Raw genomic sequence first — 27,548 nt, 5'->3', positions numbered from 1 at the left:
CAAGCATTACCGTTTGACTGTGGCTGCACGGGCGGAGGCCCGGTTTGGAGCTTCAGTGTTGAGGTCATTTCTATGTCCCGCCCTGGGTGAGTACTGCTTCGGTACATCCCACCAGTCTATGGATTGATCAGCTTGATGATATGGAAGGTAAAATTATGTATAATCATACCTGATAATTTTCTTTCCATTAATCATAGCTGATCAATCCATAGCCCCTCCCAGATATCTGTACTGTTTATATTCTGTTTGAATTTTAGGTTCAAGTTTAGCCTTCAGTTACTTCAGGAGGACTTCGTGTTCAAGTTCTTCTTTCACTTGGATTCTTCAAGAGTTGAGACGAGTTTGTGTTACAGTGAGCTGCTGCATTCCTCTCCCCTCCGTTTTACGGGGCTGGATTGAGACATAAATTCTGCCGGCACTCCCTCCCGCTTCGTGCGGCTGTAGGGCAGCTTTGTACCCCTCCCGCTTCGGCGGTGTTAGGGTCAGTCAGCTCCTCCCGCGGTTGCGGTTGCAGGATAAGCCAGATCCCCCCGCATCGGCGGGTGTGGTGTCCCTCCCCCGCTCCGCGGGGATGAGCTGGACGGATTCCCCTCCCCCACTTGTGTGGGGATGAGCTGGGTTAATTCCCCTCCCCCGTTTCGGCGGTGGTGAGCTGGGCAGAGTGTCCCTTCGTGGGTGTAATTCTCTAAGTGCTGAGTCCTGCGGATGGAGCTTTGATATCGACATACTGAGGAGTTTCCGGCAGCACATGACCACATATAGGGAGGCAAAAGTTTGCTCTCTATCTCCACCTGCTGGTAGATGGACACAACCCACCAGTCTATGGATTGATCAGCTATGATTAATGGAAAGAAAATTATCAGGTATGATTATACATAATTTTACCTTTACGTACCTGGAATAGAGAGATTATTAAAAAAGTAATCTTCAAAATATGAGGTTGATCTGTATAACCACTAATTGCATTTAAATATTGAACTTAAATTCTGTCTAATATGTAAAAATTCTACTCTTCAACAAGTGGAGAAAGCATGCAGAACATAGCTCATGGAAATCTTTCCAGCCTTTCTGCGTGTCTATATGTTGTCTGTTTTGTCTGCACCTCTGTTTGTGTGTGTGTGTGTATGTATATATATATATACAGTGGGGGAAATAAGTATTTGATCCCTTGCTGATTTTGTAAGTTTGCCCACTGACAAAGACATGAGCAGCCCATAATTGAAGGGTAGGTTATTGGTAACAGTGAGAGATAGCACATCACAAATTAAATCCGGAAAATCACATTGTGGAAAGTATATGAATTTATTTGCATTCTGCAGAGGGAAATAAGTATTTAATCCCTCTGGCAAACAAGACCTAATACTTGGTGGCAAAACCCTTGTTGGCAAGCACAGCGGTCAGACGTCTTCTGTAGTTGATGATGAGGTTTGCACACATGTCAGGAGGAATTTTGGTCCACTCCTCTTTGCAGATCATCTCTAAATCATTAAGAGTTCTGGGCTGTCGCTTGGCAACTCGCAGCTTCAGCTCCCTCCATAAGTTTTCAATGGGATTAAGGTCTGGTGACTGGCTAGGCCACTCCATGACCCTAATGTGCTTCTTCCTGAGCCACTCCTTTGTTGCCTTGGCTGTATGTTTTGGGTCATTGTCGTGCTGGAAGACCCAGCCACGACCCATTTTTAAGGCCCTGGCGGAGGGAAGGAGGTTGTCACTCAGAATTGTACGGTACATGGCCCCATCCATTCTCCCATTGATGCGGTGAAGTAGTCCTGTGCCCTTAGCAGAGAAACACCCCCAAAACATAACATTTCCACCTCCATGCTTGACAGTGGGGACGGTGTTCTTTGGGTCATAGGCAGCATTTCTCTTCCTCCAAACACGGCGAGTTGAGTTCATGCCAAAGAGCTCAATTTTTGTCTCATCTGACCACAGCACCTTCTCCCAATCACTCTCGGCATCATCCAGGTGTTCACTGGCAAACTTCAGACGGGCCGTCACATGTGCCTTCCGGAGCAGGGGGACCTTGCGGGCACTGCAGGATTGCAATCCGTTATGTCGTAATGTGTTACCAATGGTTTTCGTGGTGACAGTGGTCCCAGCTGCCTTGAGATCATTGACAAGTTCCCCCCTTGTAGTTGTAGGCTGATTTCTAACCTTCCTCATGATCAAGGATACCCCACGAGGTGAGATTTTGTGTGGAGCCCCAGATCTTTGTCGATTGACAGTCATTTTGTACTTCTTCCATTTTCTTACTATGGCACCAACAGTTGTCTCCTTCTCGCCCAGCGTCTTACTGATGGTTTTGTAGCCCATTCCAGCCTTGTGCAGGTGTATGATCTTGTCCCTGACATCCTTAGACAGCTCCTTGCTCTTGGCCATTTTGTAGAGGTTAGAGTCTGACTGATTCACTGAGTCTGTGGACAGGTGTCTTTCATACAGGTGACCATTGCCGACAGCTGTCTGTCATGCAGGTAACGAGTTGATTTGGAGCATCTACCTGGTCTGTAGGGGCCAGATCTCTTACTGGTTGGTGGGGGATCAAATACTTATTTCCCTCTGCAGAATGCAAATAAATTCATATACTTTCCACAATGTGATTTTCCGGATTTAATTTGTGATGTGCTATCTCTCACTGTTACCAATAACCTACCCTTCAATTATGGGCTGCTCATGTCTTTGTCAGTGGGCAAACTTACAAAATCAGCAAGGGATCAAATACTTATTTCCCCCACTGTATATATATATATATATATATATATATAGGCTCTATATGAATGGGTGTGTGTTAGTAATATATGTTTCCTTAGCGTCACTCCGGAACGGCCCAGTGATTGACTGATGGGTTATGCACGCCTTCCAGCAGGTGGAGACTGAGACTTCTGACTCATCTAAGCTAGCCAATAAGAGCCCTTGCCATATAGAAGGTTCCAGTATTCTCAGTCTCCAGCAGGTGGAAGGTGGTGAGCCCTGTCAATCTCTCTTCTTTCTTCCCTTTTCCTTCTGTGTAAAAAAAGAAGAAAAGATTTCTTTAAACTCCTCCTTTCTCTGTGCACCTACTGTAGGGAACCTAGATGAGGTAGTGGTCCGTGGGGGCCTGGGTTTACCTCGGGGGTATTACACCCTGAAGGCCAGGTCCCTCCCCCCAGTCCTCCTTGCTCTTGGCTGGCTCACTGTGTGGGTTCTGCAGCGGCTCAGACTCTTCGGGGTAAGAGACTCTGAACTTGGGAGGGCTCTTATTGGCTTATCTGGCAAGGGCTCTTATTGGCTAGCTTAGATGAGTCAGAAGTCTTAGTCTCCACCTTCTGGAAGGCGTGCACAACCCATCAGTCAATCACTGGGAAAGCAAATTAGCAGGTAAGGCCTAATTTCTCCATGTCTGTCTGCACGCTTGTATGTATGTATGTATGTGTGAGTGGGTGTGTTAGTATATGTGCATGTGTGTTTATTTATGTGTGTGGTTCTTTGTGTCTTTGATCAGAAGAGGAGATGAGGTGAGGACTGTTTGAAAGGTACAGTTCTATAATGGCTGTGTTACTGTGAATCAGTGTTTCTACAGCACAGGAACTACCTACCTCTGACCACTTCCTTTTCTGTGACTAAAGCTGCTTTCTAGTGCTCCGTCCTCACATTCTTCCTGTTGGCTGCATCCAACCCACAGACTCAACAGCTAGTTGCCGTGGAAGCTAGCGGGGTAGGCTCACTTACAGGAGAGAAGCTTGGAAATCTGCTGGGGGGTTTGTTTGTTTTTTTAATTCTCAAAAATGTCCAGAATTTTAGCCTTCTGGCATCTGGACATGAATGTAAAAATCAGTAAAATCCTGAATATGGCACAGCTGTTGGCCCTAACCTCTTGAATCCAGAGCTCCTCTGACAGGGCTCCCCTAAACCTTAGACCCTAGTTTGCCATTTCCTTAATAATCTAATCCTGCCCATGGCAACAGATATTCCTTATCCTCCTCACCAGCCCAATTTGGATACTTGCATTATGTGCTCCTACCAGCAGATGGAGACTGAGAACTAATGAATTATGATGTAATCCTTTAAGATGCAAATTAAGCCAGTTGTAAGACTAAAGCTGCTTTTTTTTTTATTTAGGACTAGCAATGGAAAATAAACCTAGCAGAACTTGTCCACAGTATAGTAGCCAAAGTTAGAATGCTACAGCTGGAGTTAGCAGGGTAAAGGACAAGAAACAGTTGGAAAAGCCTATGCTCACTACTGTCAGAGCTAGCCAGAAAGGGAGATGAGTTTTGTAAGTCCTTAGAATTTCTGTAGAGCACCCATCAACTAGTAGGGCGATGGATGACCCACTGTTGGTGGGGATTAAGCAGTCTTTTAAGGCCTTTTCTATTCACCAAGCCGATAAAGATATTATTTTGGGGTCATGTAGGATGTTCTATGGTAAAGCTATATCCAATTGAACTTCAGGATAAGGGGAGGCTCTATTTTTCAAAGGTAGACACTGTTGTGTTGGCAGTTACTAAAACACTATTGTCCCATTTGAGTGTGGGGCAGGGTTGAAAGATCTGCAGGACTCCTAGATGGATCCATTATTAAAACAGGCTTTTGAAGACTGTATGCTTCTGGTAATCTGAACACTTACCAGCAAATTTGCAACAGTATTTGACAGAAGGTGTTCTGTGGTTACTTTGTATGATTTAATTAGAACATCAGCCAAAGACATGGCTTTGCTTGTGGCCATGTAGTGAAGTTTGTGTCTTAGAAACTGGTCTGTGAATGTTAACGCAAAGGTTTATCTGAGCAAGTTGCCTTTTAATGGGAACCTGCTGTTTGTAGAGGAGCTAAAAAATTGAAGATTCTTTTCTGAATCTAAGAATAGGGCTTCCAGAGGACCATCCTAGAGCTTCAGCTAGAGTTACATTTAATAGAGGATGTTTTAGAAACTTCAGAAGATGTAGGCCAGGAAAAGAGAATGGTATTGCTCAACACAGTAGGTTTCCTTTCAGTAATCAGTCTTTTTTGAGGTTGGTGCAGAGGTGATAAGGAGTTCTCCATGGGGAACACAGATACTTCCAAAGGTTCCCAATGAAGGCTTATGGGCCTGTGCTCTGGTTCTTCCAGTGGAAGGGCGTTTAATATTGTTTTACTGGAGGTGGGTTTTGATCAGGGGTGGACTAACAACGTTCTAGGCCCCTAGGCACAAAGGATCATGGGCCCCTAACTACCTTCAAAAATGGTTAAACTAGATGGAAGCTATGGGAGAGTGGACCCCTTACTGTTGCCCTATTGTCCGATTCTGCCCCCGGTCCCAATAATCACAGATCATTCGGTGCTTAAGGTCATTTTCAACAGATATGTTATGCAGATCCTCTTTCAGAGGAATTACCATGCTGGTCCTGTCTAAAACAGATAGCTGTCAGACAGATGTTGGATCAATTGATACAAGCAGTAGTTCTGCTCCCATCACAGGAAAAGAGAACAGGCCTTTACCCCATGTATTTTACCTCTGCCACGTAAACCAACTTCTTAAAATGTTTTTTTTCTTGTGGTCATCTGTTCAGCAAGAAGTATTTCAGAGCTCCATACCTTGCTGTTTTCTGAACCTTTCTTGGTTTTTAGTAGAGAAAAGGTAGTGGTTAGGCCAGTTTCATTCTTTCTTCCTAAAGTGGTTTTGCCTTTTCACTTCAGTCTACTCTTCTTTTCAGGATGTTGTCAAAGGAGAACATGCCTCTTGTCTTTCCTAGGTTAGATGTCAGATGGGCACAGGAAGATAGAAGCGTTCAGAAAGTCAGACAGACTGCTTTTTTGAGCATCTCATAAGAGAAAGGCTGCATTTAAAGTGATAGTAGCTAAATGGATTCAAGAAGTGATAGCATTTATGTATATTCTCCAAAGTCATCCAGTACTGGAGATTCTTAAAACTCATTTTACTAGAGGTCAGTCTGCCTCTTGGGCTGAGCATTCCCTGATACCACCTTATGAAATTTGTAAAGCAGCAACATAGGCATCATTGCATTCTTTTTGTACAGAGTTCTGGCCACAGGGCTTATGATGTCCCTCCCTAACTGATCACTAGTTTAGTATGTCTCAAGGATCTGGACTGGTCTATTGGGGTGATAAGGAGGGATAAATTAGATATTGTGTACTAATTTTCTTTCCTTAAGTCCCTCAAGACCAGTGCAGAACCCACCTTTTTTGTCATGAAGAGTTTGTGGTAGGTGAAGTAAGGTAAGCTTGCCCATGACATTTTTCTTTCTTTTTCTCCATATGTAGAACTAGCAGAAGTTCTTATGTAAAAGTTTATCTTTGATAAGTCTGTTGATGGTTTTTCTTAGTTCTTGGGGAATTCTTATTTCTTTGTTATGGTAAATATTGACTGGTCAGGAGACAGCACAGGATTCTTAAAAGGAAGATACTACTACTGTTGCTACTATTATAGTTATTACTACTACTTATCATTTCTATAGTGTTACTAGATGTGTGCTGCGCTGTACAGTTGAACATGAGGTAGTTCCTGCTCGACAGAGTTTACAGTCTAATCAGGATAGACAAACAGGACAAATAAGGGATAAGGGAAATACTTAAGATGGGAATGATAAAATAAACATGGGCACTAAACAAGTGAATAGGGGTTAGATATCATAACTCATTAGTTTTCAGTCCACGTGCTGACAGGAGAGCATCGCCCAAGCATCTGGACGGTCTGGAGGGACTCAAAATTAGCAGGTATGATCTAATTTATCCTTATTTGGCAGTACACATAGCATTTCGATTAAAATTTTAATCGTGACTAAAGGTATGTTTTTGGGGGATTTTTTGGGTCCCACTGCAACTCCTTGTGACTCTGGGTAAGTTACTTAACCCTCCATTGTCCAGAGTCACAAAGAGCTGCAGTGGGACCCAAAAAAAAAAAATAACACACCTTTAATCACAGTCACAAATTTTAATCAAAATGCAGCCCTGAAAAAATTAAAGAATAAAAAGTAATGAAAAGATAAGAAATGCAATACAAATTGAAAAATTACAAATGAAAAAATTTAAAACAGCATGCAAAATAGCTATAAACAGCCTTACAGTTTTCAGTTACAGTTACAGCCTTACAGTCTAGTTCAGAAAAGCAAGCCCAATAAGAAAGCAATACAATTCAGTCAAAATTTCACTGTAGAAATAATAAAGGGAGGGGGGACGCTAGTGAGCTTGAAAGGCGATGGTAGCCTGAATTCTTAGCTCCAAAATATAATCTCAGATCATGTATTTCTTCACTTAGAAAAAATCATCAATTATTTAAAAACAAAACATCATTTAGACTGCACGTCATCTAAGGATCAAAAATCGGAACTTGGTTCTGCGCTGCAACTGGCTTCAGAATGCCCAAAACAAGATCAGCCCAGCTTAGGTAAAATGGCAACCTGTAAAGACAATGAGATCACCTTACAATCCATAATGAATGAAATCATCTCTATCAGAGGGATCCTCCAAGACAACCATAGAACTTTAACGGATCTTAGAAAGGACCTCACAGAAATAAAGAATCAGCTGTCTCAAACCCAAATCCAATTAAAAACTTCAGAAACTAAATATTATATTAACTTGCAGCTGATTTCCTCTCTGCAGCATAAAATCAAGGGCATCAATACTATTAACAGAAACCTGGAGGACTTAAAGATCCAGAAGAAACAACTTAAGAGTACTAGGGATCAAAGAAGGTACAGAAGGCCTAGACTCAATTGTTTTCTTTGAAACACTGCTTCTAAAACTACTGGATATCAACTTTGATAAACCGCTTAAAATTGAGCATGCTCACCGAGTTCCAGCTTCGCATCCTCAGAAACAACAATTTCCCAGACCTTTTGTTACTAAAATATTAAGATACCCACAGGTTCTACAAATCCTTCAAAACGCTGAGATCAAAGCGCCAGTAATTATGAAGGACTGAAAATAATGATTATTCCTGACCTCAACAAAACTACAGTACAGAAAAGGAAAGGATTTCTGTAACTCCACAATCGTTTGAAGTCCCTTGGAACTCAATTCTGCCTGCTATACCCTGCTCTGATAAGAGTCAGTGTTCATAACACCGCATGCTTCTTTGACAATCTGTAGGCCTTGAAAAAATAACTCGACTCCATCTGACAATCAATCAGTCTGCAATACCTCTATTCCTGAAGGTATATAGTAATTTGATCTGAACTTTGGGATTACAGTGATTACACATTCTTAATCCTTAATACTCCTGGTACTCATCTGTTTCCTCTATAATGTTCGCTAGTGTTCATTTCACAATTGTCAAAGTTACAACATATTCTGTGAAAACTGTTTTTCATTCAGATGTAAAATTATCATTTCATATTTTTGAATATGGATCTCCTACTATACATAATATGGTTTGTCTCTCTTGTTTGTCTATTCTAATAACCTTTACTAAATGAGATATACTGATACATCTTTGATATACACCTTTTGTTCAATGCTGTTGTCTATTGAGCAAATATGCACCATCTCTTTCCCTTCAGTGTGCCTATTTTGCATTGAAAACGAAAGCAAGTGACATATACTATGTGTTACAACCAATGTCTAATGAAGAAATATTCCCAACTATCTGTGTACTTCTCTGGTGCACAGCCATCTTTCTCTCCTATTCACCTGTATAGATTCAGTTTAGCTGGTATTAGGGAATGTTCATCTCCCTTAAATGCCTTTTTGTAAGATTATGTTCTAGCCACCTGTTTTGAACAATCAGTCTCATATGCACCGTGCTTTATTGTATGCAATCAATTTATAATACTTTTCATCACTGTCATTTTCTCTGTCTAATCATAATATTAATATCTAGAATATGGCGCAATTTCACCAGCCCAATTATAAGTCATTATTATGTACATAGTTTCCCTCAACTTAAAAGGGTTAAATAATCCTATCAAGAGGGGGGGAAAAAACTACTTATATGTAAAAAGACTTAATGCTGATATAGCTTATATACAAGATATTCTCTTACTAGTACATGATAACAAATTCTTAAATGATAATAATTAGACAATGGCGGTTTACTCTGCTTTTTCCAAAAGAAAAATGGTGTGGCTATTCTTATCCATAAGTGTCTTTAATCCAATATAATTAAACAGTTCTCTGATAACTGTGGTAGATGGGTAAATGTAGTAATCTCAATAAACAACAATCTTCTAAACTTATTTAATACATATTCTCCTAACAGACAATCCCCTTTTCTTCCATCCAATAACATCAGAACTGGCTCTAGTGGGCTCATTCCTACAATACTCAGGGGAGATGGCAGTCAAATACAAGATCCTTTTACAGATAGAAAATCTCAGTCTCCCTTCTGACAACCCAAAGCAGCTGTTAACATCCAATCCTTAAAAAAAAGTCTAGGCCTCATAAGACCCATGGTATCTTTTTAATCCAATTAAGCGAAATTAAACTTTTTTCTCTCCCCCACATTTAAGCTATTCCAGAATAAATTAATTTCTTTTATCTAGCATCCTTATGCCACATGTTATCCAAGCTTAAATTCATAGCAAAGCCATTTTGGATCATTCAGCCATATCACTAATCATTTCAGACATTTCCGCAAAGTAAATCCCCATGGAGGGTTAATTCATTATTACTTCAGGATGAAGAATTTGTCAATATTATCTGAATGGGCTCAGAGGAGTTTTTTAATAATACTTCCATATAAGACTATCCTACATACACAATGTGGGATGTGTACAAAGCCACAATTAGGGGTGTAATTATAAGCTACACATCAGGGAAAAATACAGAACAAAGGAAAAAAATTACAAAAGTTAGTATCAAGCATCAAAAATTTAGAAAACAAATATGTAAACAATAATGACCATAAGACCTACCTAAAATTACTATATTTAAAATATAAATTTAATTCATCTCTATTAACTGAAGCATTATCCTCTATGTTTATGTAAACATCTAAATTCTACACAGAAAATAATAAATCAAGTCACCTTTTGGCCCAATATCTAAAATCTAGAAAACATAAATCCAGAATATACTGACTCACATAATAATAAATATAAAGAGAAATATAATATAGCTCAACAATTCATGCTTTTTAATGTATTTATAAATGACCTAGAGATGGGAATAACTAGTGAGGTAATTAAATTCGCCGATGACACAAAATTATTCAGGGTCGTCAAGTCGCAGGAGGAATGTGAACGATTACAGGAGGACCTTGCGAGACTGGGAGAATGGGCGTGCAAGTGGCAGATGAAGTTCAATGTTGACAAGTGCAAAGTGATGCATGTGGGTAAGAGGAACCCGAATTATAGCTACGTCTTGCAAGGTTCTGCGTTAGGAGTTACGGATCAAGAAAGGGATCTGGGTGTCGTCGTCGATGATACGCTGAAACCTTCTGCTCAGTGTGCTGCTGCGGCTAGGAAAGCGAATAGAATGTTGGGTGTTATTAGGAAGGGTATGGAGTCCAGGTGTGCGGATGTTATAATGCCGTTGTATCGCTCCATGGTGCGACCGCACCTGGAGTATTGTGTTCAGTACTGGTCTCCGTATCTCAAAAAGATATAGTAGAATTGGAAAAGGTACAGCGAAGGGCGACGAAAATGATAGTGGGGATGGGACGACTTTCCTATGAAGAGAGGCTGAGAAGGCTAGGGCTTTTCAGCTTGGAGAAGAGACGGCTGAGGGGAGATATGATAGAAGTGTATAAAATAATGAGTGGAATGGATCGGGTGGATGTGAAGCGACTGTTCACGCTATCCAAAAATACTAGGACTAGAGGGCATGAGTTGAAGCTACAGTGTGGTAAATTTAAAACGAATCGGAGAAAATTTTTCTTCACCCAACGTGTAATTAGACTCTGGAATTCATTGCCGGAGAACGTGGTACGGGCGGTTAGCTTGACGGAGTTTAAAAAGGGGTTAGATAGATTCCTAAAGGACAAGTCCATAGACCGCTATTAAATGGACTGGAAAAATTCCTCATTTTTAGGTATAACTTGTCTGGAATGTTTTTACGTTTGGGGAGCGTGCCAGGTGCCCTTGACCTGGATTGGCCACTGTCGGTGACAGGATGCTGGGCTAGATGGACCTTTGGTCTTTCCCAGTATGGCACTACTTATGTACTTATGTAAGTACTACAAGAAACTGAAATTTCATTCTCTGAACAAAAATTTAAAGATTTCACAGCTAATTCCCCACATCTATTAATCCAGCCCGGCAAACTCATCTTGATAAAGATATCTCCAAAGAAGAAATCCTAAAAGCAATAAAACTGTTGCCAAAAGAAAAAGCACCTGGTCTCAGTATTGAATTTTACTCAGACTTTTCAGATATTCTTGTCTCCATACTCCTCTTACTATATAAAAACATACTAACAACAAAAAGTAATACAGGTTCTTTTTTTAGAATCCAGCATCATGTTACTCCCCATCCTAAACCATATAGGGATTGTACCAAAGTTGAAAACTGTAGGTCCACATCATTAATCAATCTAGATAACAAAATATATGCTAAAATTATAGCCATCTGCCTAGGTGATATACTTCCCTCCCTTATTCACAGAGGCCAAAACTTTTTCACGCCTGGTAATTACCCATTGACAATTCAATACACTCGATCATTAGTGCTGTCCTTAGATGCAGAAAAAGCATTTGACAGGATTGAGTGGGACTACCTTTCCATGTTTTAAAATGGTATAAATTTGGTGATATTTTTGTTAACATGATAAAAGTTCTATATGAATCACCAGTTGCCTCTATAATGATAAATGGTAGAGCTTCAGAGGAAGTGACGTCACCGTCAGAGATGGCTGCTTGAAGTTTGAGCTCCGTCGGGGCAGCAGTGAAAACAGTGATTTTCCCCCAGCGAAATCGCGATCGCGAATTTAGGCGGCCTGAGTCCGGGGATCGATGGCGACCCGAAAGCGCCTGGAGAAATTTAAATACAGCGCTGATCAGCGGGACGGAGCGGCAACATCGAGCCGCACCCCGCGCAAGGCGCGAGACAAAATGGCGGACTCGGGCTCGGATACGGAGGGGCTGATGGAACAGCAGGAGAGCGATACTGAACTCACGAAGCAGGAGGTAACGCGCTGGTTTAAAGCGCTCAAAGCTGAAATGGCGGCAGTGAGGAAAACAATCAAGGAAGCAGTGGTGGACATTCAGAAAGAGGTGAGGGAAATTGGCACCAGGGTGGAACAAGCTGAGGAAGCACTGGAGCACGTGGAGGGAGACATCTTGGAATTGAAAACAGAGATTGGCTCCCTGCGTGCAGAGAAAGATAAAATGCAGTTGGATCTTGAGGACTTAGAAAATAGATCCAGAAGAAATAATTTAAGATTCAAAGGGGTCCTAGAAACGGATCAAAATATGGACTGCACTAAGGTGGTGAAAGCAATTTGTGCCTTTATCCTGGCATCTGAAGGAGATGAACACATGCTTGGAGATGGGACTGAGATACAATTTGATAGGGTACACAGAAGCCTGGGACCCCGAAGAGATAAACAGCCCAGGGATATAGTGGCATGCTTTAAGGATTATAAGACTAAAGATCTGGTCTGGCGTAAGGCACGATTGATGGGTGAAATTCCCTGGGACAATCAGACAGTGCTAGTATTTCAAGACCTAGCCCTGGGCACGCTGCAACGAAGACGAGAGTTTCGAGATCTGACCAAGTTTCTACAGCAGGCCAATTACAGGTACAGATGGGTCTTCCCGTTTGGATTGCAGCTTACAGTAGAGGGCCACACGAGGAGGGTGACCTCGCTGGTTGAAGCATGGAAAGTGCTGAAGGAGCTTGGCTGTAACAATTTGCCATCTGATGGAGATACAGGGAAACCAGGGAAGGCAGCAACCGAGAAGAGAGGATCGTCGTGGCAAAAGGCGGGCTCTCGCAAAGGACCGGGCTCACATAGGCCGGAAATGGACAGAGTACCCTGATGGAAAGTATGAGACACTACTGGTTTCAGTTCACCACAGTTATAGGTGGTTGAGTAGCCCGGGAGGGTTACCGGACAGGGTTTGCAATAGTTATCTTCTGTTATGAGTTCAGAGAATGGATGTTTTCTACACTGTTATAATGTAATGAGTTTGGAGAAGGTGGAGCGGAGAGAGAGGGAATACGAGTTTGGGGGGAGGGGGGAAAAACAGAGGGGGAGAGGGGGGAGTCAGCTCTGGCGAGGGGTTATTTCCTTACAGTATTAGGTTGGCGGCAAATGGTACCGCTCAGCAACAGGGGGGCGGGAGGGGGGTACAGGGAGGGAAAGGGTTGAGGGTGGGAACTTGGAATGTGAATGGGTTAAACTCGCAGAGGAAGAGAAATATGTTATATCGGGAGTTACAGAGGAGTAGATGGGATATAGTCTTGCTGCAGGAGACACACATTAGACGCCGAGAGGCACATTTATTACAGCAGAGGGCCTACAGTGAATGTATTGCACACTTTGACAAAAGAGGGGGGAAGGTGGGCGGTTTGGCCATTTATATTCGGAAAGGGACTCCATTTGTAACTGATGACATTTATAGAGATGAATTGGGGCGCTGTTTAGCGGTCAGAGGGCTCTTATATGGGAAATCTGTGACAATTGTGAATGTCTATGCACCTAATTCTGGTCAGGGAGAGTTTTTTGAGCATATAAGGGAGGAACTTTTTCAATTTCAAAGAGGTGGGATGATTATGGGAGGAGATTTTAATTTGTGGAATACATCTATGGATCATTCTAAGGGACACATTACAGTACACAAGCCTTATACTCGGAGTTTGAGGGCACTGGCCTCGAGATTGGATCTCCTGGAGGTCTGGAGACTTAAACATCCGACCCAGAAGGCATATACATTCTTTTCTCACTCGCAGAACTCATATACACGTATTGATATGATTTGGTGTAGCCGGGTTTTATGGGAACACGTTGTGGATGCAGATGTGGGGTCTATCTCAGTCTCTGATCATGCCCCGGTAGAGCTTGACTTGAAGGGGTTGGGAGAAGAGGATAAACAGAGATTTTGGAGGCTTAATGAGGGCATCTTGGGCGATAAACAGATATGTGAGGATATACGCAAGGTAATTCAAGATTACTGTAGTATGAATGACATAGGGGAGGTATCGGAGGGCACACTCTGGGATGCTTTAAAGGCGGTGGTACGGGGTCACCTAATTAAGTGGGGTGCCAGGAAAAAACGGGAACGGGAGGCAAAAGAACTGGAAGCCAGGGAGAGGTTGGCCTACTGGGAGCGTAAACATCAGGAAGGGGGGTTGGGAGAGGAGTTGCGCGAGGTACGTAAATGGAGGGTGGCCTTGGATCAAATACAGGTTGAGCGGGTGGAGTTCCTGAGGAAACGTCTCCAGCATAAGTTTTTTGAGTTTGGTAATAAGTCAGGGAGGATGCTGGCTAACTGTTTGAGACACCGTCAACGGGACTCGCTGATTACCAAAATTAAAGGGCAGGGGGATCAGATCCTTTACAAGGACAGAGAGATTAGAGAGCAATTTTTGAAATTTTATAGTACACTATATACTAGCACTATAGGAGTGGAGGAAGGTGAAATTAGAAAGGAACTGTGCTCTCTTAAGTTGCCCAAGTTATCTCGTGAGGATTGTGAACAGCTAGAGGCCCCCTTTCATTTGGAGGAAATTAGGCAGGTCATAAAAGGACTTAAAGGAGGGAAGGCCCCAGGGGTGGATGGCTACTCTGCAAAGTTTTATAAAATCTTTGCTGGGGAGGTAGGGCCGTTGTTGGTAAGGGTGGGAAATGCTTGTTTCCAGGGCAGCTCCCTCCCTTCTAGTATGCATGAAGCTGGTATATCACTCATACTGAAACCAGGCAAAGACCCCTCTGCGTGTGGGTCTTATAGACCAATTTCCTTAATTAATTTGGATGTTAAGATTCTCTCTAAGGTCCTCGCGAACAGATTAGGGGGGATATTGCCCAAATTAATCCACCCAGATCAATCAGGGTTTGTAGCGGGGAGACAAGTAGCCGATAATATACGCCGTACACTGCATATGATTTGGGAGGCTCAACAGGAGGGTCGACATATGGCCTTGCTAAGCACAGATGCTGAAAAAGCTTTTGACAGGGTGGAGTGGCCCTATTTATGGGAGGTTTTGAGGCATCTTGGTGTGGGAGAGGGGTTGATAGGATGGTTGCAAAGGTTATATGAAGGACCCTCGGCAAGGATCAAGGTAAATGGGGGGTATTCTAATGCATTTAAGATAGGGAGAGGTACGAGGCAAGGATGCCCACTATCTCCCTTGTTGTTTGCGATATCGATTGAACCGCTGGCGCAGAGGATAAGGGAGATGGACGACATAAAAGGGATGGTGGTAGCGGGCAGGGAACACAAGCTGGCATTATTTGCTGACGATATTCTGTTTTTTGTCACGAGTCCCCTGACGACTTTACCAAACTTGGTGAAAGAGCTTAATCAATTTGGTAGAATTTCAGGGTTTAAGATAAACTATGACAAGTCTGAAGTTCTGGGGGTGACTATCCCACAGGGTCGACTGGAAGAAATGCTACAGGGGTTCTCATTTCGACTAAAGAAGGGCAATATCAAATATTTAGGGGTTCAGATACCCTCGGAGTTGAATCAGCTATACTCACTAAATTATGGCCCGTTGTTTCAACAAATACATAGGGACATGGCGGGCTGGCAGGGTAAGTGGCTATCCTGGTGGGGGAGAATAGCAACAGTACGAATGAATATCTTACCCAGGATTTTGTTCCTGTTTCAGACTTTGCCTGTGCAGGTACCTAAAAAGGAAATAAATAAGCTTCAGGGGGAGATTATGAAATTTATATGGGGGGGTAAAGCTCCGAGAATACATAGGAAATTGATGTGGAAGTCGGTGGACCTGGGAGGGAGGGGGGTGCCCAATTTGGAATGGTACTTTTGGGCTGCACAGGTAAAGTTTGTGGTGGCATGGAGTCAGGAGCCTCCATCGGTGGTGGCTAGTTTAGACCAAGAGATGGTGCAGGGTTATAAGTTGAAGTCGGTTATATGGGCTTCACTAGAACCGAGGGTATATGGCCAAATGACAACGAATCCATTTGTGAACCATCTGTTGACCTTGTGGGCTTCTTTCAGAACCAGGTTCTGGATAAAGAGGAAAACTTCCACAATGGCAGGTATAGGTTGGGAACCGGCTTTTCAAGTGGGAATGGGCCACCAGGTTGCAGGGTGGTGGGAAGAGGAGGGGTTGATTTGTTTTAGGGATCTTCTGGATGATGGGGAGTTAAGACCCTTAGAGGAGATCCGGGAACAGTGTGGGGGAGGTGCGGGAGATACTTATTTTTATATACAAGTCAAGCATTATATGAGCCAACAAGGGTGGTTGAAAAGGGACCCGGGAGAATACGAGGAACTTGAAAATTTGTGGGGATCATTGGGGAAAATGAGAAGAGTTATATCTATGTTGTACAAATTGATCAGAGGTAGATCTTTTGAGAAATGTGCTTATATGATAAAATGGGAACAGGATCTGCAAAGGGAATTTACAGTAAATGAGTGGAAGGCTATAGTAATAGAAGTCAAAAAAGCCTCGAATTGTGTGTTGTTAAAAGAAAATGCTTTTAAGATATTGTCGCGGTGGTATTACACCCCGCATCGACTACATGCTATGTTCTCCTCGGCATCCTCACTGTGTTGGAGGTGTGGAGATGAGGAGGGGACTTTTTTGCATATTTGGTGGTCGTGCCGGACTTTACAAACATTCTGGAAGACAGTAACGACAAAAATTTCAGAAAGTACGAATAAGCCGTTTCAATGTACGCCGCATTGGTGTCTTTTGGGTTTCGGTAACAGAAGAGGAACTAAATGGCAGAGGCGCCTAAAGAGGATTTGTTTAACAGCGGCTAAGAGTGTCATTGCAATGCACTGGAAGAAACAGGTGGCTCCCTCAGAGCTGGACTGGACTCTGAAACTTTCCCTGGTCGGGGAATTGGAGCAACTAACGGACAAAAGAATGGGAAGGTACAGCCCATCTTCTGAACTGTGGTCTCGATTTAAGCGATTAACCCAATAAGGACAGTTGACATAGAGCTGGGAGGGGGAGGAGGGGGGGAAATGTGGGAGAAAAATGAAGAAGTTTACATTGTTGTATTGTAATGATGCTCAATAAAATATTCAAACATTAAAAAAAAAAATGGTAGAGCTTCAAAAACATTTGAACTTTTCAGTTTAACTCTGGAACCCCTCTCCCTAGCTATAAGAGCCAATCCCAAGTACGTGTTGAACTTCAAGATGACTCATTCAAATTATCTATATATTCAAACAATTTATTATACATCAATATCAGTTCACTTCCAGCTTTACTTCAATGTATAAACTCCTTTTCTTCAATATCCAGCTACAAAATTAACTGGAATAAATCAGCCATTGTGCCATTATCACCGCATATATTAAAACACCATCCAGACTAGGGTTGTCCAACCTCGATCCTCAAGGACCGCCATCCAGTCTGGTTTTCACGATTTCCCCAATGAATATACATGAGATCTGTCTATATGCACTGCCTCCATTGTATGCGAATAGATCTCATGCATATTTATTGGGGAAATCCTGAAAACCTGACCTTGCGAGGGCCCAGGTTGGACACCCTGATCTAGATGAATTCCCTTTTAAGTGGGAGCCCAACAAAAGTAAACACCTGGGAATATGGTACAGCAACTCCCCTAAACAAACAGATAAATATAGATGTTATTAACCAACTGATCACCAATACTTTAGATAAATGGTCTCCTTTATTTCTAAACTGGTGGGACTGAACAAAAGCTATAAAAATGATGCTCCAAAAACTCAGTTATATGTTTAGTATGATTCCAACTCACTTCCCAGCAATCTTTTACAAAACATTAGAAAGTAAAATAAATACATTTTATATGGAAAAATAAAACCCCAAGGATAGCTCTCGCCAAAGTGAAACTACTGAAACATAAAGGTGGCATCAATTTCCCAGGTTTTAAATTGAACCATCAGGCTTTTCAAATGTCACAAGCTATCAAATGGCTCACACTCACACATTCATCTGACCTTCCAAAATGGCTTACATTTGAAGCAAATAAATTAAAACCATGTCTATTACATTTCACCCTTTTAGTGGGAAATTTTTGCTTTCCAAATGGCATTCTCATTATAAAATCAACAGCATGTATAATAAGAGGTTCTAAATAAAAGCAAACTGAGATACAAGCACCCAATAGATATAGTGCTATGGAAAAACCCATTTATCAAACTAAATAAATCCAATTTAAATTAGTGAAGGTGGCAAAAAGTAGGACTCTAGTCCATTTCTCAATTGGTGCAAAATAACACATTTAACCTTTTTAGCATCATTATTGTCATATATAATTTACTGCAACCTGAACTATCCAATTGAACATGTCATACATCTCATCTCTAAATTCATAAATCTCACTGATTATAACCCAAAATCATCTGAGTTTTTAACTTGGATTTACTTCTTTCTAAAAATACCCAAAAGGCATCTAAAATCTATAAAACTTTACAGATGGCATAACAGAAATTCAGGTAACACTTTAGAGAGCTAATAGGGAAACAACTTGTCCACCAGCTCAGGAAACATAGATTGGCATAACCTTTGGTTTAAAACCATTATTAGATCTTCTTTATCATTCACCATAACAGTCTTCCTTTTTTATCCTTCATAAAGCATTCTGAACTCCTTCAAAACTGTTGAAAATGACTAAGAACCCTTCTCAGAAAGTGTGTTGTTGGTGTTCTGAGGAAACAGGAACTTTATCCCATATGCAATTTCAAGGCATCAACATAAAATCCTGTTGGAAGGACATTTGGGAAAGAATTACAAGCATAATTCCACTGGACAAGAATATATCCATCTCATATAAAATAGTAATTTCAGATCTACAAATACCATACAGATACCACAAACTATTCAGTTTGATGATAGATCTGGCGACTCAATTGTCCAGCACTGGAAGGACAGTACAAATATAAACTTTCTCAAATGGTGGAACTTATGTTTAATTAAGAAATATGAAACAGCTACAGCACTACAATTAGATAATCTCAAAAGCCCTAAAAACTTGGACACCATTGGTTAATTATTACAATACCTCTTATTACCTATATTCTCTGAGGACAAGCAGGCTGTATCATACTCACAAGTGGGTCGATGAGCTGCGTCGGCCAGGGAACCAGCATAATGCATAGCAAAAGAAAAAGTTTTGCTATAGCCTTCTGGCCTATATGCACCGATGTGCATCGGTATCGGGTGCCTGCACCTTCCATGCCTTCTGCTGTAGCCTCACCTGGCCCGCAGTGCGGCCCCCGACACTGCTTGCGGTTTCAGTGTCGACTGCTATCAGGCTGGTTCTCCGACATTGGTAGAGGAAGCTTCGCCGGAGTTAAGGCAAGAACCGACCCCTCGACCCTGTTCTTGAAGCCATGAGTCCTCGACGTCAAGGCGGGCACAGTCTCAGACATCCCTGAGGAAAGTGCTGTCTGACACCGAGGAGAAGCGCTCGTGGGTCTGAAGAGGATCACAGGTACTTTTCCTCTGATGAGTCCTTTGGGTAACCTTCAGAACCTTCCCCTCCACCTGAGAGAAGGTTGTCCCCACTTGAGAGCCTCTCTTTCACTGCGTTTGTGCGGGAAATGGCAGAGGCCATACCCTTCCCCGTAGAAGTGGAGGATGAGCCCAGGGCTAAGGTGCTTGAGGTCCTGGACTACACTTCTCCACCTAAGGAGGCAGTGACGGCTCCTCTTCATGAGGTACTCAAGGCAGTCCTCATTCGGAACTGGGCATTCCATCTGTCCCTGTGGTCCCCAAGAAAATTGACACCAAGTATCGGATCCATGGGGAACCTGGGTTGGCGAGGTCTCAATTACTCCACAACTCCATGGTGGTGGATGCCACTTTCAAGAGAGCCAAGAGTACTAGGGATTATGCTTCAGTTCCCCCAGGCAGAGAAGCTAGGACCTTGGACTCTTTTAGGAGAAAAATGTATCAGGCTGCGATGCTCATCGCCTGTATTCAATCATACCAGCTCTTCACGAGCGTCTACTTGCGGAACTCGGTGAGGCAGCTGTCTGACTTGGATGATGCACTCCCTCCGGAGCACGCCGAGCCTTTTCGCCAGCTAGTCAAGCAGCAGAAGGCGTGTCGCAAGTTCTTGGCCAGGGCAGTTATGACACTTTTTGGCATCCAGAATTTCTGCCCAGGGTATAGTGATGCGCAGGCTCTCATAGCTGCAGGTCTCTGACCTGGACTATTCGGTTCAGCAGAGAATGGCAGATGCCCCATGCTGGGGGGGATAACCTTTTCGGAGGGAAGTTTGAGGAACTGGTTGACCAGATCAAGAAGTATACCGATGCTATGTCTTCTCTCTCCCGCTGGGCACCTTCTGCGACCACCTCCTCATCTAGGAGGTATTTTGGTGGGTCCCAGAGTACCTCTTATGCCTTTTCTAGGTGTAGGTATGCTCCAGCGACTCGCCAGCCTGCCCAGGCTACACCCCAGCGCGCTTGTTCTCATCAGCAGCATGTACCTAAGGCCCCTGCTGCTTCCCAGCAAAAGCAAGGGACGGGCTTTTGACTGGCTGTAGCAGAGCATAGCCACCATAAAAGTGTCCATGCTGGACGACTTACTGGTTGGGGAGAGGTTAAAATTTTTTCACCAAAGGTGAACCTCCGACCAGTGGGTTCTTCAAATAGTCCGGTTAGGATACACCCAAACCTCCAAATTGCCCACCAACAGCTCATTTGTTCAGCTCTCAGCAAAAGCAAGTACTTGCAGAGGACCTCTCCGCCCTTCTTAAGGCCCATGCAGTTGAACCCGTTCCACCAGGGGCAGGGATTCTATTCCCTGCCTCTGGTGGAAGAAGGGCAGGGATTCTATTCCAAGTATTTCTTTGTGCAGAAAAAGATGGGGGATGCGTCCCATCCTAGACCTAAAGGCTCTGAACAAATTCCTAGTCCAAGAAATGTTCAGGATGGTTTCCCTGGGCACTCTTATTCCCATGATTTAGAAAAATGATTGGCTAGGCTCTCTGGGCTTGAAGGATGCATATACACACATACCGATACTTCCAGCTCACAGGAAGTATCTTCGATTTTAGTTGGGAACATCATTTTCAGTACTGCGTGTTGCCTGTTGGGCTCAAGTCAGCTCCCAGGGTGTTTACCAAATGTCTAGCGGTAGTTTCAGCGTCGCTATGCAGACTGGAAGTGCATGTGTTCCCTTATCTCGAGTGAGTGACATTGCCGAAGGGTTACAAGGTAAAGTTTGCCTTTTTGCGGATGACACCAAGATTTGCAACAGAGTGGACACCCCGGAGGGAGTGGAAAACATGAAAAAAGATCTGAAGAAGCTGGAAGAATGGTCTAACATTTGGCAATTAAAATTCAATGCGAAGAAATGCAAAGTGATGCACTTAGGGAGTAGAAATCCAAGGGAGGCGTATGTGTTAGGTGGGGAGAGCCTGATAGACACAGATGGGGAGAGGGATCTTGGGGTGATAGTATCTGAGGACCTGAAGGCGATGAAACAGTGCGACAAGGCGGTGGCCGTAGCGAGAAGGTTGCTAGGCTGTATAGAGAGAGGTGTGACCAGCAGAAGAAAGGAGGTTTTAATGCCCCTGTATAAGACGTTGGTGAGGCCCCACCTGGAGTATTGTGTTCAGTTTTGGAGGCCGTACCTTGCGAAGGATGTTAAAAAAATGGAAGCGGTGCAAAGAAAAGCTACGAGGATGGTATGGGAGTTGCGTTCCAAGACGTATGAAGAGAGGCTTGCTGACCTGAACATGTATACTCTGGAGGAAAGGAGGAACAGGGGTGATATGATACAGACGTTCAAATATTTGAAAGGTATTAATCCGCAAACGAATCTTTTCCGGAGATGGGAAGGCGGTAGAACGAGAGGACATGAAATGAGATTGAAGGGGGGCAGACTCAGAAAAGATGTCAGGAAGTATTTCTTCACAGAGAGGGTGGTGAACGCTTGGAATGCCCTCCCACGGGAGGTGGTGGAGATGAAAACGGTAACGGAATTCAAACATGCGTGGGATAGGCATAAAGGAATCCTGTGCAGAAGGAATGGATCCACAGAAGCTTAGCTGAAATTGGGTGGTGGGGGGAAGAGGGCTTGGTGGTTGAGAGGCTAGGATAGGGGAGGGCAGACTTATACGGGGTCTGTGCCAGAGCCGGTGATGGGAGGCGGGACTGGTGGTTGGGAGGCGGGAAATACTGCTGGACAGACTTATATGGTCTGTGCCCTGAAAAAGACGGGTACAAATCAAGGTAAGGTTTACACATATGAGTTTATCTTGGGCAGACTAGATGGACCATGCAGGTCTTTTTCTGCCGTCATCTACTATGTTACTATGATTGGCTGGTAAAGAGCACATCGGAGGAAGGTGCTCGGGAGTCCAAGCAGAAGACTATCCAGGTGCTCAAGCAACTAGGGTTTTTACTAAAATACCCTCATCACGCAGAACGAGGGATCGCTTCTACATCCCAATCTCCAGTCTCTAGCTCTCATGGCCTGGATGTTGAGAGCCTAGAATTTGCTTCCTTAGGTCTTTTGGAGGGTGTCTCCCGGATCTTGCTGGCTTCCAGGAAAGATTCCACTAAGAGGTGTTACTCTTTTAAATGGAGGAGGTTTGCCATCTGGTGTGACAGCAAGGCTATAGATCCCCTTTCTTGTCCTACACAGACCCTGCTTGAGTACCTTCTACACTTATCAGAGTCTGGTCTCAAGACCAACTCCATAAGGGTTTACCTTAGTGGAATTAGTGCTTATCATCAGCGTGTAGAAGGTAAGCCTATCTCTGGACAGCCTTTAGTTGTTCGCTTCATGAGAGGTTTGCTTTTGTCAAAGCCCCCTATCAAACCTCCACCAGTGTCATGGGATCTCAACATCATTCTCACCCAGCTGATGAAGTTCTTTTTAAGCCACTGAATTCCAGCCATCTGAAGTACTTCACCTGGAGGGTCATTTTGTTGGTGGCTGTTACTTCAGCTTGTAGGGTCAGTGTGCTTCAGATCTTAATAGTGGATTCACCTTATACTAAGTTTCATCACAACAGAGTAGTCCTCTGCACGCATCCTAGGTTCCTGCCAAAGGTGGTGTAGGAGTTCCATCTGAACCAGTTGATTGTCTTGCCAACATTTTTCCCCCGCCCTCATGCCTATCCTGGCAAAAGCAGCTTGCACACCTTGGACATTTTACACGGAGCAGACGAAGCCCTTCAGATAGTCTGCCCAGTTGTTTGTCTCTTTTGACCTCAACAGGAGGGGAGTCGCCATCGGTAAATGCACCATTTCCTATTGGCTAGCAGATTGCATTTCCTTCGCTTATGCCCAAGCTGGGCTGACTGTAGAGGGCCATGTCACATCTCATAATTCAGAGCCTTGGCTGCGTTGGTAGCCCACTTGAAGTCAGCCTCCATTGAAGAGATTTGCAAAGCTGCGACGTGGTCTTTAGTCCACACATTCACATCTCATTACTGTCTTGAGCAGGATACTCGACACTACAGTCAGTTTGGGCAATCAGTATTTCAGAATCTGTTTGGGGTTTAGAATCCAACTCCACCCTCCTAGGCCCATTTTGTTCTGTTCCAGGTTGCACTCTCAGCTAGTTTGTATATAGTTTCAGGTTAATCTACGTTACATCCTCGCAGTTATGAGGCCCAGTTGACCTGTGTTTGTTGTTTTGGGTGAGCCTGGATGCTAGGGATACCCCACTTTTGAGTATGGTACTGCCTCCTTGTCCTCGAAGAAAGCGAAGATACTTAACTGTAGGAGGTATTCTCCTAGGACAGCATGCTGATCATTCTCACAATCTTGCCCACCTCCCCTTGGAGTTGTCTCTTTTCTTCTATTTATGCTTTTGGATTAAACTGAGGAGCGCGGTCGCGTGATGGGTGGGAAGGCACTCTGCTCATGCGCGGTGCGGCACGCTCGCCAGGAGGCTCTAGCAAAACTTCTTCTATTTGCTATGCATAATGCCGGTTCCCGGGCCAATGCAGCTCGTCGACCCACTTGTGAGAATGATCAGCCTGCTGTCCTTGGAGAATACCTGCTACAGATAAGTATCTTCGCTTTACTTACCATTTGCATATTGTTCGTAATGCACCTATTATACAAACTCATAACCTCCTTTCCATACCTCAACAGGTTTTATTTTATGGTCCTACTGCATAGTGCATTCATATAGCCAGTTGACATCACTACTAATATATTGTAATTTATACAAACTTATTGTTATACTTTTCTAATTTTATTTGTCTAAAAATTTCTAATAAAAAGCTTTTAAAAAAATAACAATGAAAAAAATATTCACTATATCACAGGGAATTATTTGTAATCCCTGTGTGTGCTGTGCATGTGTTTGTGTATGTCTGCTATGTGTGGGGGGAATAGCTTTGGGGATAGAACAGTTACATAGGGTATTGTTTGGGGGTGGGTGCAGTTGACAGTGTGATGAGACAGTTGGGGTGGTAACTAGGGGATGGTGGGGCAGTATGTGAGAGGTTAGTTGTGGAGGAGGAGACAGTGTTTAGTATGGTGGTACAGTTGCAGGAGTAGTTTTATGGGATGGGGTGAGTAATTTCAGAGTCGGAACAATTTGGAGTTTGGCAGAGTAAAGAGCAGGGAGAGGTAGTTTGAAAGGAAGAATTCCCTAACCACTATGTTTCACTGTATATATGTTTCTATGCTACAAAAGCTGGAACTCCCTCTTCCATAGAGTTGCTTTGGCCCATTGTTTTTGGGTTGGGTTTTTTGGGGGAGAGGGGGGAGTTATTTCTTTGGACCCTCTGGTCCAATTTGGCCTAGTCTTTAATTCAGTCTTTTACCAGTTTTTCCCACATGTCAAGTTTCATCCCATTCCATTTCATTTTCAGGGAGTTACTTTTGGCCCTAGACAGACATTCTCATCCTATTTCGTATAATTATTTCCAACTTCCATTGGGTTGGAAAGAATAAAAAAAATATATATATTCTTGAGCCCTTAGTACTAACATATGCATTTATTTACCGTAGTTTTTTGCAATAATTTACGAAAATTTCTTAGGTATGTTTTAGGAGGCAGTCAACAAAATTCAGAACAGTCCAAAACATATCAGTCACACTTTAAAATACCCAGCATATTAAACTTGCATAGTTTTGTTTCTTTAGATCAGGGTTTCTGAGTTCATGGTACACGTATCCTTAAGGGTATGCTTGCCATAGGAGGAGGTATGAATGCAGAGCCATTTTCTTTGCCGCGATGTGGGTTTTTCTGCTGCTACAGGTGTGGGAATGCAGAAGTTGGCTAACTGCCTGCAAAAGTTACAGGAAAGAGGTGAGGTAACACAGGGTGAGTATTTTCATACCTGTTTCCTTTCCCATATGCCTCATGCTCATTCCCTGACTGCCCCTTAAACCCTCCCACCCACGACCAAAGAAGCTATCTAGAAGGTAATTGCTGCTTCTGGTCTTTGGGGCTCCCCACTCTCTTCCCCCAAACAAGGAGAGATAGGAAGAGGGATTGAAGTACCAGAACCCCACCCCCTTCAGATATGTATTGTGCAAAGAGGAGGTGAGAGAAAGAGAGAGGAGTTTGGGGACAAATGGTAAGAGAAGGGATTGGGGCAAAGAGAGGCGGCTTGGAGCAGGACGAGGAGGGAGGGTTTGCAGGATGTGGTCAAGGTGGGAAGAGAGGAGAGTAAGGATAAAATGGAGAAGAGAGAAAGGTGGAGTGAAGGGTAAAATAGGGACGAGGGAAAAGGGATTAGGATGCCCCAAAAGGGGAGTTGGAGGAACAGAAGGGGAACAGAGAAAAGGGTATGACAGAGAGAGGGGAAAATGAGGGTAGCAGTCAGTATGGGAAGAGAGAGGAATGTGGAGTAAGGAGGTAAATTTGGGAAGTAAGTGGAGGTGTGGCTGGGGATGAATGGAGCCTGAGAGTGGAGCTAAGGCAAGAAAGTAAGCATGGAGGCAAGAGGAGGACTTGGGCAGCAGGAGCAAGAGAGAGAGTTGAGGGGGTAATTGGAGCAGGGGGAGTTTGAGAGAAGGTGAATTGAGTGAGAAAATGGAGCGTGGGTGGAAGAGATCAGCAGGAGAGCACTATAGTGCTGGGTGGCATCAGTCCTCAGGGGGCAGAAGAGGGTTTGCTGTTAAGAAGGTAGCATGATGGTGAGAGAAGGTGATTGAAAGTGGTGTGTTGGGACAGCAGATCCCATGTTATTCTTTTTTGCATGTGAGAGATTGTCTTATGTTGCATTGCTGGGTTTGTTCCTTCAACTAGGGGCTAGTGCTGGGCAGACTTCTACGGTCTGTGCCCTGAAAATGGCAGATGCAAATCAAGGTCAGGTATACACAAAAAGTAGCACATATGAGTTTATCTTGTTGGGCAGACTGGATGGACCGTGCAGGTCTTTCTCTGCCGTCATCTACTATGTTACAATGTAACTTTGGAGGTAATTTATGTTTTTTCAGATTTTCAGGTGTACTGACTAGTTCAAAACTTTCAGAACCAGTTCTTTAGATGAACAGCCAAGTGTAATCTGAGAATTATTAAAATACTGCATAGTAAATGCTTTATGAACAAAGCAGCTTCTACTGTCTTCCTTAAACTAAATAAGTTTGACATGATTTGAAATAATTGGTGATTAAATCATGGAGTACAATTAGAACTTGATTTTGTTCCAATAAAATCCAAATGCTTAATGGATAAAGAAACATCTTGAATGTCCTGTAGCAGGGCTATAATGTTGCATATAGTGGTGATGCAATAGACTGAGGATCAAGAGTCTCTCTTTTTCAGGGGCAGTGTTTCCAAATGGGTTAATTTTGAATATACCATGACAATAATGAACCTCACATGTGGCAAAGGTGCTGCACTTCAGTTCTGGTGTGCAAAAGATGGCTGCTGCTATGCAGTGTGCCTGGCTGGCAGGAGGATTTGGTCTTAGAGGAGATTTCTTCATGCTACCTTCAGCCAGCAGGGGAACTTGTGTTACCAGGGCATGTTATTTGGTGAGTTGGTATGAAGTGGTAGAAAAAAGAAGTTTGTCTCCTGACCTCAGGGCAAAACAAATATTTGATAGTATTTTAACAACGTTTTAAAAGTAATTTCATTGACATTTTAACAAAGCACATTTTTCATTATGGAAAGGAGCACTCATTCTGTGGAGAACCATTAGCTGATGGCCTGAGTCTTGGGCTGGGTTTTATAGAACATATTTGGTACGTTTTAATATGCCTTCCTTGTTCTGTCTTATTTAGTGTTTAACTTCGTTTACATGCTGCTTTTAAATAGAATATACTGAACATTATTGTGCTGCATTTTCACAAAGTATCCCAAAACATTTTATAATGCACTTTATAATTTAAGAAGCAGTAGCTGTGAAGTTCTTCTGAGATATCCGTTGCTTTTTAGTTGTTGGTCAAAAATTATTTAACTGTTGTAATGTGGTTTCTTTTGTTCCCATGGCAAATATATTTTTTTTTCCTTTTTTTAGAGGGCTAACTGTGTTTTCTCTGATTCTTTGTTTTAATTTTCACCTGATGACTTACAAAGAACAACCAAACCGACACCTCATTTAGATGGGTAAATATTTTATCATTTCAT

The 27,548-nt window shown here is 43.0% G+C and overlaps 1 protein-coding gene across 1 annotated transcript in view; it reads left to right on the top strand.

Moving 5' to 3' along the window:
- The window catches only part of PPIG (peptidylprolyl isomerase G), a 168,009-nt gene that overhangs the window by 24,831 nt on the left and 115,630 nt on the right, over positions 1 to 27,548 (top strand). Inside the window, exon 7 of the mRNA XM_030208759.1 lies at positions 27,498 to 27,527. Within this exon, the coding sequence (XP_030064619.1) occupies positions 27,498 to 27,527 (30 nt within the window). The remainder of the gene's footprint in view (positions 1 to 27,497; positions 27,528 to 27,548) is intronic.

The sequence above is a fragment of the Microcaecilia unicolor genome, chromosome 7, assembly GCF_901765095.1.
Source record: "Microcaecilia unicolor chromosome 7, aMicUni1.1, whole genome shotgun sequence".
Taxonomy (NCBI): domain Eukaryota; kingdom Metazoa; phylum Chordata; class Amphibia; order Gymnophiona; family Siphonopidae; genus Microcaecilia; species Microcaecilia unicolor.
This window is presented reverse-complemented; position numbering and strand designations above follow the sequence as displayed.